The sequence below is a fragment of the Trypanosoma cruzi genome, genomic scaffold (assembly GCF_000209065.1).
Source record: "Trypanosoma cruzi strain CL Brener 1047053516297 genomic scaffold, whole genome shotgun sequence".
Taxonomy (NCBI): Eukaryota; Euglenozoa; class Kinetoplastea; order Trypanosomatida; family Trypanosomatidae; genus Trypanosoma; species Trypanosoma cruzi.
This window is the reverse complement of record NW_001849166.1, coordinates 5454-20365: the sequence shown is the minus strand read 5'-3', so window position 1 is coordinate 20365 and position 14912 is coordinate 5454. Positions and strand designations below refer to the sequence as shown.

The window sequence follows — 14912 nt, the reverse complement described above, 5'->3', positions numbered from 1 at the left end:
TTGCTGGGACGATGCGGAACCCCTTTGAGTCCCTTCTTTGCTTTAATGTCGGGGGGAATGAAAAGTTGAAACATCAACAACAAAAAGAGAGAGAAAACAGTTTTGTTTTTGCAGCGCCCCATTGGCTGCAACGGCACCCTCTCCCTCTCCCTCTCCCTCTCCCTCCCTTTGTTTTGTAATGGCGTGCATGAACACAATGACGGCTTCCAAATAATAATTAACAAACACACACACACACACACACTCGGCGACGATGACGAGATGTTATTTGCGTGTTGTGTGGCAAAGGCGCTGGCGGATTTTCTCCCCCCCCCCCCCCCCCACACCCCACACGTACATTGAAGGAATGAAGCAGCAGGAAGTGGAAGCAGGGAAGGAAAGAAAGAGAGAGTAAACAAACAAACAAACAAAAGAAAAACAAAAACAAAAACAAAAAGCGGGGGCCACGTGCCCACAACGCCAGCGCCACAACAACAACAAGAACAACCGAAAAAAAAGAAAAAAAAAAGGAGGGGAGTACAATGGAGGCAGCAGCGGCATTCAAATGAGTCACGAACACCAACAACATCACCATCAGCAGCAGAAGCAGCAGCCCCCAGCCACCCATCTTTGGAAATACGTCCATCTCTCATACGTACATGTAAAGAACACACAGGAAAGCAGCCAGCAACAAAATCCACTACTATTAAAAAAAAAACAAAAAACCGTCCGAGTCTCCCAAAAATAAAGATAATAAAACAACACTAATACACACACACACATGCACATACATTTACATACACATACATGTATATAACAATTGGACCAAAACAAAAAAGAATAGCCATATATATATATATACATATACATACAACAAATAGTAACGCTCAAAAAAAAAAAAAACAAAAAAAAAAGGTACTTATATATATATATATTAATTGATTTACCTTTTACGTTCAATTATATATAATGTTCCTTATTGCATATTATGAGTAAAGAAGGAGAGAGAGAGAGAAAACAAACAAACAGACAAACAAACAAATGTATACGGGTATTCTCTGTCATTGAATAAATGTTTCCTATGTGCGACCAACAGGACGTCTCGGACAGTACTCCATCGCACGGATTGGGCGTAGATGTGGTGGTACAGCAGCCACTTGTGAAGTTTCGTATGACCCTTCAATGGTGGGTGGTGTTTGATCTTGAGAGTCTACATTGCCTTCTGCTCTTTCTTCCTCATTTTGTTGTTGTTGTTCTTGTTGTTGATCCACTACTACAATATCTGATGCATTAGATAAACTTTGGTTATGAAAAAATTCACGTCCAGCACGAACGGCACTCATACCGAGAGTAAGGAATGTCATGTATAATACCGCACCAATAGAAGGGGAAGCCTCCCAGTTCCATACCACATTGCTGGTACGGTATATCCACAATTTCATTAGGTATCCAAGGCAAAGGGCCTGCCCAATACCTATTACATATACCGCCACAACCTTCGTCGTATTTCGAAACGTCCAAAACTCCGGAAGGGCTTGAAATTCTTGTACATGCGCCTCAATTTCCTCGCGTGTGTGCCAACGGCTGTACACAAGAGCAAAGGCAAAGGTTGCCAGAAGGACAAGCATAAAGTAACCAAACATGGTAAGCATGATGCCATCCAGGTTAAACATCGTCGTGTAGGAAACGCTGCGCCATGGGGCTCTGCAGGAGATCGTCCCCAGCGTCTTTCGAAGGAAAACAGTGATAGCAAAGAAGAAGACCACGGAAGAGAGCGCAAGTGTGACTCCAAGAACAAGGTGACGTGAACTCTGCCACAGAAGTGTGCGCCGCCGGATGGATATGTTAAAGGGCTTCTTACAGATTTCACATCGATTTACATTACGCATGTTACGTTTTGCACTTTCCATACGCCAACGGTCCAGACATGTGCGGTGGACCCACCGAACGGAGCCTGTACACTCGCACGCAGACACAAGCTTCTCTTCCTCCTCTCCGTCACGGCAAATGCGACAGACGTTCTCCTCTTCCTCCTGCTCTTCCTCCTTGTACAAAAAGGCACGGCTTTCATTAGAAGGATTCTTTCGGTATCTAGTATTGCCGCCTTCTGCCAGCTCGTCAATCACTCCCTCCTGCATTTCAACGGCAGACGTATGCACATGTACTACACATGGCGCCGACGTCTCCAACAGCTCACGTGGGCCCGATGCGGCAGAAGCGTCTTTATCTTTGTTGCCATGCCGGTAATGCAGGTTAGACGCTGCAATTAAGACGCGCGTAGGCGATGACGAAACGCTTGATTGGGGCTTGACCTCAAACTCCTCACGATTATTCAAAAGTTTTTGCCTTTCCTCCTTATTCTGTTTCTTCCTCGTGATGACATCAACTTCCTCTCCTCTTGCTTCCGCTAAGGCCTCCACTGTTTCTGCTGCAGCTGCAGGGGATGTCGATGTTGTTCCCGGATGGGATGGTGGTGGCGGTAGGATATGAACAACAGTTGAGTCGCGCCGCTCCTTTCCAAAAAAACCGCTGCTGCCCCCGCTGCTACAATCGTTGGTCGTGTTATTACCATTGCTGTTGTCGTGATTATTATTATTATTATTATTGTTCCTGCCGGCGGGCGTAAATCCCACATCGGCAGCCGCAAATGTCCCTGGCTGTGGTTGCGGTTGAAACGATGGAAACGGTGTGGGTTCTTCGTGCACACTTGGCAAACTCTGTGCCTCCTCCATAAGGCGGCGGTGCTGTTCTTCCAAACGACGTTGATGTTCCCTGGATCGTCGTTCCTTGTAAAGCCCCCATATAGTCGTGCCACAGCCCACAGCCACGTTGACGAAAGTGTCCCGCAGGAGGTACGGCATGTACCACAGCCAGTTGACAACGTCAATATCGACGAGATAGCCAGGAAGCAGATCGATGCGCCACAGAATAAACGGTGCTGTCAACAAAAGAAAGGCAAGTGGCAAGCCAAGCGCAAACACATTTTGCATCCGAGCCATCTCCTCAGCAGGGTCCTGCTCAATGAACACACGCATCTGACATTTGTAATTGCTGGCCGGCGCCGCATACCCATGGCGGGCGCTGATAATAAATTGATACACTGTTGGAACCGGGGTCGGCGCAACACGCATCATTACCGTTGGTAGGATGTCGCAGAAGGCACTGCTGTCAAGGATGGTTGCAATGGCGTTCCAAAATGAAGACCATGGACTTACAGGTTTACGTCTCGATGACTTGCTACCAGATGCACTGCTCCACACGTCACTCGACTTCCCGCCCTCATCATTCTCGTCCTTCACACGTATTTCCACATTGATGTAAAGGCCAAGACAGTTGGATGGCTGGATGTTCTCATCGTAACGACTGTCCAAGAGTTGTGCCACTATGTTGATCATGTTGTCCGCCTCGCCGGTAAACTCCAGCAGATGTCTGCTACCCGCCTCCACCGTGACGGAGATCACATCGTTTTTGTTAGGGATATGATAACTGTACTCCTCCGCCTCCGCCTCCCCGATCCTTTCTATCACCACACCTTTCTCCTTCCATGATAACGGCTGTGGGTCTTCTCGCAGCGTGAAATTTCCCCTCGTTTCCACGGCGGCACCCGCGGTGACCGCAGTAATTCTGCCAAATCCAATAGGCGACATCCTCGAACTGTACACCCCCCACGACACCTCACCGTGCGCCAAGAGCGGCAGCAGCGTGACGGAGAGAGTAAGAACGCAGTAAAACCACCGCATCATTTTTCCTGATATGTCTCTACTCCGTTTTTGTTTTGTATTTTTATTTTTACTTTTCACTTTTTTTTTCTTAAATTTCCTTCTTCTTCTTCTTCTTTTTTTTTTTTCCCTTTTCCCTCTTTTTATTTATCTTTTCTGTTTTCGTTCTCTATTTTCTCTCTTTGTTTCCCCTAAATGTTTGCCTCGCAAGTAAACGGAAATGTCCCTATTTTTCTTTCCCCCTTCCTTCCATTTGGCAAAGAGACGGAGAGATGGGGGAAAAGGAAAGGTGCGTGTCTCATCGCATGGCGTCTGAGATGCCACCCAGGCATGCAATTCAACGTCCGTCGCATGACGCATTCGCGATGGAAGTTTTATTTTATTTTATTTTTATTTTTTGTTTAAATCAAAGTCAATGCCAAAAACGTCGTCCTCGGCAAATGCGTCGTGTGACGTCTCCACCTTTCTTTCCGCCGAGGAAGACGTGTCCTCATTGACGTCCTTCTCGCGCTCGTGTGCCCGTTTCGGCTGCGGGCCCTCCACGCCGCACGAGACCTCCGCCGCGTACAGCTGCCGCAGGTGCTCACCGAGCGCATCCATCGCAAATGCAAAAAAGTCCAAATTACCCGCCGCTTGCTTCACGTTGCTCTCCGCTTTGTTCGCATTGCCGCTGCCGCTCTTGCTGGCGCCGTCAGGGCTCCTGCCATCGTCGATGTCGCCATCCTCCACTTCTCCGTTGACGTCGCTGCCGGCGTTGTTGTTATTGTTGCCACCTCGACCGTTGCAGCTGAAATTCGTGAGCCACCCATGCATTACCGGGTGCATCTCATAGCTGTGAAACAGCATCTTGAAGAGATGCGCCTTTACAAATGCGAGATCAACGGGGTAGCGTTGCACAAACTGCAGATACTCCTGCGCCGTCCGAATGGCGTCCAGTCGTGCCTCACGGCGCTCGGCAAAACACCGCCCGTTGCGCACAGGGTGAAGCGGCGCTGCAAAAAGACGCGGATCCCACAGCAGCGGCTCGGCGCACATGTAACCATCCGTCATTGTTGCCGACATATTACGCCGCACATCCTCAAATGTCAATACATTACCGTTCCCAATGACAGGAATGGACCCGCGCAGGTGCTCGCGTACACGCCGTATCTTTTCCATGTCCGCAATTCCTCTCTTGTTGTGCCGCGTTCGGCCATGCACGCAAAGGACAGCAATGCCGGTGTCGCGCAGCATCTCCGCGTACTTCAGCGTCAAGGCGTCGTCGTCAAACACACGCATTTTCGCAGTCACCGGCACCCGCAGCTCGACTGCGAGGCAGTGCAGGATGTTGTGCACACGATCCCAGTCCTCCATGAGAAACGAGCCGTAGTGGCCACGGCGGGCGATGCCTTGCGGACAGCCAAGGTTGACATCAACTGCCTCGCAGTCGTCCTCCACGTGACGCGCCGCGGCGAGAAGCGTGTCGGCGTCATTTCCGCAAAATTGCACAAAAAGCGGATGGTCTGTTTCTTCTCCATCACTCGTTCTCCCCGCATCTTCTGCTGCTTCCCCTTCTCCTGAGGCTGTTGCCGTCATCGCTAGTTCAGCGCGGTGCGGGGTTGTGGAGAAGTAACGTGCACGGTACTGAGCACTCTGTGCAAAGCTCCTGGCATGCAACATAGGACTGTACGCCAGCGTTGCTCCGTAGCGGCGGCAGAGCATTCGGAATGGCAGTTCGCTCTGATCCACCATCGGCCCTACAACGTACATTGGCCTCCGCCGCGGCGGGGCCCGATGGGTTTGTTCTGCACCCAACGCTACCCCTTCATTCCCCACATGGTCGTGTGCATCGCTACCGTCATTGCTCCGTGCTGCAGTGGGGGCGCAGACGATGTTGTCCCAAAAGTCCCACGGCGATTGGGGTTTCCTCTTCGGGTCAATGTGTTTTATCCCCGCGCTGCGAGGACCGTTGCAGTACGGGCACGTTGAGCTGCGAAACGGCTCCCCGCGTCGCACAAGCCCCCGGTACTTCTCCAGAAGCGTCTCATTGTACGCCATCCCCAATTTTTTTTGTTTGTGTGTTTGCCTGCGGTGACCCCCCGTACTAAAGCCAAAATCCCAGTGGGTGGGTGCATGCCGATGCATGCGTGCATCACAGCCACAGAGTGAGAGAGAGAGAGAAAAAAAAAAGAAGAAGAAAGAGACATGAGAAGCGTGAAAAAAGAAAAAAAAGGTCGGAGGAGGAGACAGACCCAGCACAGGAGGTGGCACGTGACAGCAGACATCCCCACCACAAAGAAGAGGGTTACGCATCAACATCCACGCAGATTCAGGCAGTAAGTTACACCATCACCACACAATAAAACAAGTCAGCAGTAAAAACAAATATATAAATATATAAATAAATAAATAAACATATAAATGTCCAAATATATACACGGGCACACTTATATACACATGACTGGTAATCCCGAATGCACTTTTGTAATGCATCCCAAATAAACATACAACAAATTTCAAATATCCCACAAGATATTGTGAAAAACGGCTACCCATGGGTACATTTCAGGGCTAAAAAAAAGAAGAAAGAGAGAAAAAGAAAGAAAGAAAGAAGACTACTTTAAATCGTTTATGCATCTAAACAAACATAACAATATATTTATATATAAACATACATTTCCCACCCTTATCCCATTGTTTACTGTTTTCTTTTGTTCCTCATCCATTTTTTTTTTTTTTTATAAAAAAAACAACAACAACAATGGCAACAATGGCAACAATGGCAACAATGGCAACAATGGCAAGAACAAAAAATACATCCACCACCTAACAGAAGACGCATCTTCCCCCGCCCCCTCCTCCTTCTTATGTTACTTGCGGGCTTCCTGTTGATGCACCAACATAAGTTATGACTGCACGAACAAATACCTTCACATTTTTCATAACTTCTTTTCCTTCTTTTTCTTCCCCGCGCTGCCGCTCATCAAAAAAACGCACTCACAGGAATAATTAAAATAAAATAAAAAAAATAAAATAAAATAAAGCTTCCAGAAAAGTCCTCTTCTACTCCCAGCACGCCTCCCTCCCCCTCCCCCTCTCTAAATATTCCCGATCATTCATTATTTCTCGCCTCCCTCCCTCCCACACTCAAACATCCAACCACATTTCTCTTCTCTTCTCTTCTCTTCTCTGTCCGTCTGTGCGCATGCATATTTGCGGGAGGGTCGTTTGACGGTGTCGTGACAGTCACGCCTCAACAAAGAAGGAATAAATTAAAAACAAAAAAAAAGGAACATAAATCACCGTAGACCAATCAATCAATCAATCAATCAATCAATCAATCAGAAACTACAAAACTAAAAGAGAAACCAAAGATAAACAACAACAACAACAAAAACAATTTCAACAGAGAAGGAAACAAACAGAAAAACAGTTAACAAACACAGAGCAGAAGCCCAAAAACAAACAAACAAACAAACAGGCAAGCGCAGAAGAGCGCAAAAGAAAAAAAAAAAAGAAAGAAAGAACGAAAGGCCTACAGGAAGTAAATATATATATATATTGAAATGAATCAAGTAATGTGTACACCAACTGCAGCTGCCAGTAATAAAACGCCTCAAATTAAAAAGACAGTTCTCACGTGATTCCGCATTTCTCTCTCTCTCTCTCTCTCTCTCTCTCTCCCTCTGTGGTCCTCACATATGCAGGACGTCGGAAATCATGTGTGAGGCCCCGCATACGGCTCATGGCTCCACCCAATCGCCGGTGCCGTAAAAAAGCCACTCATCGCTGCATTTTGCTCAATGATATGTCGCCGTGTAAAACGCTGTCGTTCAGCTCTCGGTGACACAATCTCCACCTCAACATGCCTCTTGTCATCATCCTGCGCCTCGTTGCTACTCACGCAGCTGCTGCAGCTACAAATGGAGTCGTCTGCCCAGCCACCAAACGGGCTGCTGCGGCCGTTGTTGTTGGGGTTGCCGCCATCATTCTTGCTGCTATCACGTTTCCGCAGGCGGTGACGATGGTTCCGATTTCTACGTTGCCGCCTTGAGCGACATGTGGCGCTCCCGCAGCTTTCGTTGACGGTAATTTGGCTAAGCGGTGACGGTGGTGCGGTCGTGTTCTGGCGCGAGAGATAATTCCCGTGGCCGTACACCGCCCCGGAGCTTGCGACCGTCGTGCAGCTGAGGCTGTCCGCAGTGTGCCTCGTGCGGAACCAGCGGGAGTTGCTGCCGCGTGTGTGGAGGCTCATCGCACTGCCGTCACTCCCGCCGTCGTCGCTGTCGACATTCCCGTCGGCCTCTTCCTCCGCCGCCTGTGGCTGCTGGCGCCGTGCGAGGCGTCGCTGCCGCCGCTGCGCCCGCTGCAGATTCCGCCGCCGTTCCTCCTCCGGGATGGGTGGCGCTTGCGAGCGCAGCGGTATACCCCGCACCTCCTCGCCCTCCTCCCCAAACACGGACGTGAACAGTTTGTAGCGGTGACAAAAAAATATGCCACCCCACAAAAGCAAAGCCGAAACACCGAGACACACAAAAATTACCGTCAGCAAAGAAATGGCATCGATCATTGTTTCTTGGCGCAAACAAGACGGAAAGGCAGGCCCTTTCCCCTTTTCCCACTACGCGCCAATGACTAAATCTTCTGATGTGTGGCGGTACTACAGCAAACGTATGCATGCACATAAAAAGCGTAAAAGAAAAAGAGAGAGAGAGAGAGAGACAGAATAAAAACTTACAGGCAGAAATGAACGTCGGGACGGCAGCACACACAAGGACGGTAAGAATGGGTGTAAATATCCATCCGCCCCTTTCAACCTCATTTGGGAAGTCACGTGTGAATGTGAAATGCAGATGACAATAACCACCCAACCGACTCCACAGCACCGCCACCACCACCACCACAACGACAACATTCAATAAAATACAATCGACATAAAGACATGCAAACGCCAGTTTTTACGTAGCCGCAAGAAAGACACGTAGATTTATTACTGTCGTTTTTCATCGGTCTGTGCAAAAAGAAGTAAAAAAAAAGAAAAAAGAAAAAAACAAAACCGGCAGCAAAGAAACAAAAAGGGCGGAATAAATAATCAAAAATCCAACCTAAAATAAAAAAACTAAAACAAAAAAAAAAGAATAAAATAAAAAGAAGTCCACATTGAAAGCACAGAAAAATGCGCATGGCGGGGCCTTGTCGCCACTTTTCCTTCCAAAATGGGAGGAGGGGAGCAGCAGGGGAAGTCCACAGTTCGGTTCCGTTCGCCCAACCTCCCCTCACACTCCAGAGAGGACATGCCCCACGCTCATACACCAGCAAAACGATTGGCCCATACATCGCTCTCTGACGGCCGGGACCGTTGTGGACTCACGAGGCGGCACTCTTTGAAAGGGCCCCACAGCCGCCGGTGATCCTCACCGAGCGGAAGGTAACAAAAATAGGAGTGAGTGGAAACGCACCGCAAAACAACTGCACCCGCCGCCCTTCAACGCGGAATCGTTTTTGAAAAAAGAAAAACCAAAAAAGATCGACGGGTAATTAAAAAACGAGGAACCAAAAAGAAAAAGAATCGCCCTCATTTATTTAGTGCCATATAAGCACATATTTCCCCCCTCCACGCTTTGAACCAAAAAAAAAAAACCCATTACACACCAACACGCGCCTAAACACAAACAAAAAGAAAGAAACAAAAATGAGAAAAGAGAACTATGGTGATGACAGAGGAGGCACAACGATACATATACATAAATGAACGTAGACATGTTTGGACGCCCAAAGGGACGCACATGTCCTTATCTACTAACTGCCTTACAGTTGACACGCTCCTAAACACACACACACACACACACACACACACACAGACCTCTTTTTTAAAATCCCCTTCTCGTCTCTAATTATAGTGAGTAAATACACTGCGTGTATCTTCTTTTCGCATATGACATCCATTGATGCCAATATGTACCCCTCCCCCCACCATCTTCCCTTCCAAAAAAGCCCTTCTCTCTTTTCAACGGTTTAAATTCTGTCATGAGCACACAGTTAAGGAGATTTATCACGTTTCAGATCGTCAACACCATGAGACGGTATGTCAATGGGCTCATTTGCTTTCCTCCGGACGCTGGGGCTATTATTATCATCATTGGCCCCTTGAGTATCCTTCTTATTCCGCGCAGAAAGCGGCTTGGGGCCCATTGATGTGGCAGCAGGAGTCTCAGGAGTTGCCTGAAAGCAAAAACTACTAAAAATTGATGACATGGAGCGAAGAAGATACGAGCTACGGCCGTAAAAAACCGGCGAGGGAACTCGCTCAGCCTCCTCTCGTTGCCGCTGCAGTCCTTCTTCCGTCGCCGGCGGCGGTGCGGCCTCAGGGATCCTACGAAAGTCGTCAACGTGCAGGACGGTGCGTCCGTCCGGCAGATGGTACGTGCGGGGAAACCGATGCTGGCGGGTACGGACGCGGTTCTCCAGCGCGTGGCCATGCAGCGTTTCCTGCTGCTGTCCCTCCTCCGGCTGCGTGCGGTGCGGCGGGTACAAAAAATTGCCTTGGGCGATGTTTTGGTTCTCCACGCGAATGTGGACGACCGATGATCGCGATAATAAGCAGCACCTCCAGTAAACATTAAACCACATGCACGCAAGGAGCAAAGCAAGGACCAAAACGGCAATGATGACAATAATAATGATGGAGCTCCATGTGATGTTTTGGGAGTCGTTGGCCATCGTCTTTTCACGGGAACCACCACCACCACCACCACCGCCTCTTTTCAACCCGCACCCACTTTTGTCTCCCTCACACTCTCTCCTTCTCGCTAGTATTTTTTTTTTGTTTCTTTTTTTTTTAAAGTTTATAGATCTCACTGCGGGGCCTCTTTCTTTTATTTTATTTTTATTTTTCCCGCTCCTTCCCTCCCCTCCGCTCCTCCTCCCCGCTATGATCGGCTGCCACACAACACAACGCCCCTCCCTTGCGGTTGTGCGGCCAAAACTGAGCTGACGGAGAGAAGACAGAACCGTTTCTATGCGTCGTGTACGCCACTGTGGCTGTTGGAAACACTCCGAAACAATTAAAAAAAAAAAGAAAAAAAAAAAGGAAGCCGCACACACAAAAACAAAAACCAAACAAACAAACAAAAAGGAGATCAATGAACCACAGCAAAAAGAAAAAAAGAATAAAAACCCAAAACACACACACACACACACACACGGTGAGGAAGAGGGAGGGAGAAAGAATTGGCGGCGGAGAAGAATCCAAACAGAAAAAGAAAAAAACAGGGAAAATTAATCCGCAACCAAAAACCAAAAAACAAAAATCAAAAGAAAATGTGAATTTACATGACAAAATAATCACCCTGGCTCAGCCGGCCACCTCAACGTGGTGCCAGGGTCTAGTACTCTTGCTAGAGAGGAAGCTAAGTGCCTTCTGTTCATGCTTCAAACCCGATAAGTAGTTGTTACTTAGTTTTACGGGCCGGAAGGGCAGATGTTGGAGCCATTCTATAGTGGCTGCCCGCGGAGTAAGGTTATCCTTGCCACTGAATTCCTTCGTACGCTTACCAGAGCTGCACAATTGAGGTGTAGTTACTACGACTGGTAAGAGAAGAAAAAACCAAAAAAACCAAAATAATCACCGTCTACATCGTCACCCGAATAAACGATATTCTCACAATTCCCCCGACAATCACAACAACAACAACAACAAAAAATAATAATAATAAAATAAATAAAAAATGACAAGTTCACTCCTTTAATATAAACCCAAACCACATACATACACACAATCAAAATGACAACAGCAAAAACAACAAAAACAGCAGAAAACAACAAAGACCAATAATTCCCTCATAAACCTCCCAAAAAATCAAAATTCCACAAATCAGATCTTCAAAAGAGCGAAAAATTCTCCTACTACACAGACATACCCGTACAATGAGAGAAGATGCCACATCCTCAACAACAAAACAAAACTAAATAAACAAACAACATACTCAAAATTCTTCGAATAAAAAGCAAAAAAAAAAAAAAAATAACAGTCCCTTCAGACAATCAATACAATCACCTTTTGCAAACCATGGGCAGTAAGCCTTCAGTAAAAAGCAATACACAAAACGGAAAAACACATACGATAAAAATAAAAATAACAGAAGCTTCGCCAGCCACTGTGTGTGGTCCATGGACCGAGCCGCCATCGCCAAGGTGAGTTGCTTAAGATCTTGTAAACGAACTAGGGAGTGCAGGGTGCGAGGGGGAGAAGGGTGATGCAGAGAGACGCAGGGGACGTGCCCGTGTGTGTGTGTGGGTGTGTGTGTGCTGCGCAGCGGCGGCAGGAGTGCCGTGGAGGTAGGTGTATTCAAAGAAATAAACCAGAATAATCTTCCGGGAAGCTGGCCGGATCCTGAAATTATCTATGGAAACCAAACAAGTTAGGAAAAAAGGTTCGTTAGTTAATTGCTTCAATGTTTTATTCTCATTCAATATATAGAATTCTGTGGACCATTAGCATGGTCCTTTGTCCTCAGTTAGGATTTGAAATATTATTACTTACGAAGTGGCAGACTTTGGGGTCCTCCAACCACAAGACCCCGCCGCTCCCCTCGCAAGTTCCACCCCTTCGCCAGTTCCTGAAGTGCTAAAACACACGACCGTGTGATATGCGGTCTGCGGGGTTTTCTGCAGACCGCACGTAGGCAAAAGTTGCCTGTATTCCGCGAGAGTCCAAAAACTCATATATCCGTTGCAGCTCCCACGTCATGGCGTGCGATTTCGAGCTGCCTTTATTCGCCGCTCCTTGCAGCGAAGTGTTGTCCACCCAAACGTCCATGGTGGATGGCAAGATGGCGGAAAAGGCCGATAAGGCTAAGCGTACCGCTCGTGCCTCGGCCTGCATGATAAGAAAAGGTTTCTTCTCCCATTTCCCTCCGGCAATTTTAACGTCGCCGGAGTCTGGAATAAAAACGGCTCCCCATCCATGGAGCGATGCATCCGTGATGATGGCAGCCGATGCTCTCTCGGTGGGCTTGATGATTCGCTTGCGATTGTTCTCGATGGTGTGTCGCAACCTCTCGCCCAAACCAACCGCTGCCGGCCGAAGGTTCGCCGGGGATTTCTCCTGCACAATTCCCCGGTTAAGTGCCGATAATCGTCGTCGCACTGCCTTGATGAAAAAATAGTATTGGCATAAACGCGTGCCCAAAATGGCAGCCGCGTACAAAAAACGTGACGCCATAACCTCCATTTCCGCGATGGTCAAAGAATTAAGCGCCGGCATGGCGCGCACAGACCAGACAAACTTGTCACTCAGGGATACCGCCCGGTGAGTGTGATCAAACTGCACCCCCAGGAAGGTGTACTGCGTAGCGCCCGATTCGCGTTCCTCCCCCAAGGATGCGTGACAACTGTCCGCATTACGAAGCACTTGGGCTTCCCACAATGTCACATCGCTTTTCGACCCTGCAATGCGTATATTATCGATCCAAACGTCGACACGCACCGATGGAGGTGCGGCCCAGAGGGGGTGAACCACCGTCGTCATCCCCGCAATCGCCGAAGTAATAATCTGGAGAATTTCTGGGCTGGCCTTGTATCCCACTGGGAGCCGTGTCAGCTCCACCAGCGTGCCGTCCTCCACGCGGCATCGAAAGAGATGCCGAGTCTCCCGCGGTAAAGAGACTTGCAAAAAGGACGCCTTTAAGTCCAGGCAGGAAGCGGCCTCAGCCATCACAGGTGGCAAATAATGGGAAACGTGTAAAAGAGGAACATTCGCCTCGTAAGGGTCGTCTCTGTTCTTGTCGCGTGGCCACGCGATCCATCTTCGTCGTAAACCGGCGGTTTTCTCCTCCACAACCGAAAAAGGTATTATCCATCCGCCTGTTATTGTGGACGAACCGTCCTCGATTATTCCTGCTTTTCGTAACAAATGCGCATCAGCGGTTGGAATCCTCCGTGAGCCTTCACGCGCTTTACCGGAGGAAGACGGAGGGAAAGGGGACCGCCCGACGAGTCTCCAAACTTGCATGAGCCTCTCCAAGGTGGCCGGGTTCAACCGACTTTTAATCCACTCTAAGTTCAATACGGGCACGTTGACTTGCTGTAGCGGGATAGCGTGTTCATCTTGTGGAGTGGCCAGACGCGTCCTTGTCGCGCGTCTCGTTATTGTAGCGGCATGATTGTGATTAAAATCATGAAAAAACGCTCCTCTGCTCTCAGCCAGGGTTCTTGCCCCTCCGCAGTTTCTCCCTTCACATCAATGCGATCAATGACGACACCTGGGTCAGCATTGCGGTGTATCTCCCCAAATAACAAACAGTATTCTGGGGAAGGTCGAACGGGTCGACGTGCTTCGCCAACTGCGAGATCACGTGTGGGTCCAAATCGTGCGTCCCCACGATTTGAGCAGCGTGCCGCAACACACCGCGTTTTATGGAATGCACCGTGGCATTCCAAGGAGCCAAAGCTCGTTCGACTTTGGCAGTCGTAAGATTCGTGAGCTTTTCGTTTTCTTGAAGTGTCCTGCATAGCTTTATAGTGTCGAACGCGTCCTGCCCTCGTATCCTGACGAACCGCGAGGCGCCGTGGGGATCCGCTTTCGCCGTCTTTGGCGCGACGGACCAATCCAAAATTAGGGTTCCGTCCGCCTCCAGTGTGAAATTTTTGGCTGTCAAGGCCGCGATCTCGGACCAGCGACTCGCCGTTATCCACGCGAGTCGTAAGACAACACGTTCCTTCCAATCGGTCCGGCTGCGGATTAGTTGATTCATCTCTTCCTTTGTCAAGGGGCGCGCTTGCTTCGTCTCCGATTGCGCAGCGATTTTTTGTAACCCCAGAATCATCATGTCCAGCGGAGTTCGATCCATTTGCAACATGGACCGCAGCATCCTGGCGTACTGCAGTCGGGTCGATGGCGCGACTTCGATTGCCATCAAAAAGGCCGCACAGCTCTCCTCGTTTATCGGCTGTTCGTGCGTGCGGCAAAAAGTCGTGAATTGCCCCGCTAGAGGCCTTCTCTGCTCCCACGTTGACGGCGCCCACATCTCTCGAGCGACCTCGTTTGCTTTCCTCATATAACTGGCCCAAAGCGGGGATGTCGGTAATTCGTCGTACCACAGTCGAGCGTCGTTTACGGATAAGCTCCATTGCCCTTCCCGACGATTGCGTCGGGCAATTTGAAAGATCGGGTGGAGCATCGATGGCGCGGTGCGCTGCCTGTGAGGATTGGTGGGAGGTGGCAGGTTGGATGGG

The 14912-nt window shown here is 48.9% G+C and overlaps 4 protein-coding genes across 4 annotated transcripts, besides 46 other annotated features; all 4 read right to left on the bottom strand.

Annotated features, from left to right (window-relative positions):
• Window positions 1–3758: a sequence feature (heterozygous, non-Esmeraldo-like haplotype).
• Window positions 137–165: a microsatellite.
• Window positions 221–244: a microsatellite.
• Window positions 393–436: a microsatellite.
• Window positions 741–787: a microsatellite.
• Window positions 826–850: a microsatellite.
• Window positions 869–893: a microsatellite.
• Window positions 899–919: a sequence feature (AT_rich).
• Window positions 995–1021: a microsatellite.
• On the bottom strand, window positions 1059–3722 carry Tc00.1047053504173.60 (hypothetical protein, conserved; the record flags this gene model as incomplete). Its single annotated transcript, XM_803036.1, has 1 exon — window positions 1059–3722. The coding sequence occupies one exon, from the start codon at window positions 3720–3722 to the stop codon at window positions 1059–1061; it is 2664 nt and encodes an 887-aa protein (XP_808129.1).
• Window positions 1221–1244: a microsatellite.
• Window positions 2542–2588: a microsatellite.
• Window positions 3747–3861: a sequence feature (A-rich).
• Window positions 3759–4067: a sequence feature (areas not merged during assembly with more than two copies in the genome that could not be assigned to a particular haplotype).
• Window positions 4068–4276: a sequence feature (areas merged during assembly that could not be assigned to a particular haplotype. This can correspond to areas where the two haplotypes were merged or to regions with more than two copies in the genome that were merged during assembly.).
• Window positions 4071–4105: a sequence feature (AT_rich).
• On the bottom strand, window positions 4089–5735 carry Tc00.1047053504173.50 (dihydrouridine synthase (Dus), putative; the record flags this gene model as incomplete). Its single annotated transcript, XM_803035.1, has 1 exon — window positions 4089–5735. The coding sequence occupies one exon, from the start codon at window positions 5733–5735 to the stop codon at window positions 4089–4091; it is 1647 nt and encodes a 548-aa protein (XP_808128.1).
• Window positions 4277–5118: a sequence feature (areas not merged during assembly with more than two copies in the genome that could not be assigned to a particular haplotype).
• Window positions 5119–10747: a sequence feature (heterozygous, non-Esmeraldo-like haplotype).
• Window positions 5840–5910: a sequence feature (CT-rich).
• Window positions 6057–6100: a microsatellite.
• Window positions 6251–6290: a sequence feature (CT-rich).
• Window positions 6402–6425: a sequence feature (AT_rich).
• Window positions 6426–6487: a microsatellite.
• Window positions 6688–6720: a microsatellite.
• Window positions 6843–6868: a microsatellite.
• Window positions 6988–7021: a microsatellite.
• Window positions 7030–7136: a sequence feature (T-rich).
• Window positions 7137–7162: a microsatellite.
• Window positions 7163–7209: a sequence feature (T-rich).
• Window positions 7331–7365: a microsatellite.
• Window positions 7396–8247, bottom strand: Tc00.1047053504173.40 (uncharacterized protein; the record flags this gene model as incomplete). Its single annotated transcript, XM_803034.1, has 1 exon — window positions 7396–8247. The coding sequence occupies one exon, from the start codon at window positions 8245–8247 to the stop codon at window positions 7396–7398; it is 852 nt and encodes a 283-aa protein (XP_808127.1).
• Window positions 7935–8061: a microsatellite.
• Window positions 8375–8403: a microsatellite.
• Window positions 8695–8733: a sequence feature (T-rich).
• Window positions 8784–8826: a sequence feature (T-rich).
• Window positions 9507–9537: a microsatellite.
• Window positions 9717–10397, bottom strand: Tc00.1047053504173.30 (hypothetical protein, conserved; the record flags this gene model as incomplete). Its single annotated transcript, XM_803033.1, has 1 exon — window positions 9717–10397. The coding sequence occupies one exon, from the start codon at window positions 10395–10397 to the stop codon at window positions 9717–9719; it is 681 nt and encodes a 226-aa protein (XP_808126.1).
• Window positions 10413–10436: a microsatellite.
• Window positions 10551–10571: a sequence feature (AT_rich).
• Window positions 10744–10766: a microsatellite.
• Window positions 10748–12038: a sequence feature (haploid, non-Esmeraldo-like haplotype).
• Window positions 10780–10854: a sequence feature (T-rich).
• Window positions 10860–10881: a microsatellite.
• Window positions 11025–11292: a mobile genetic element.
• Window positions 11350–11501: a microsatellite.
• Window positions 11960–11984: a microsatellite.
• Window positions 12010–14912: a mobile genetic element.
• Window positions 12039–14912: a sequence feature (areas not merged during assembly with more than two copies in the genome that could not be assigned to a particular haplotype).
• Window positions 12042–12263: a mobile genetic element.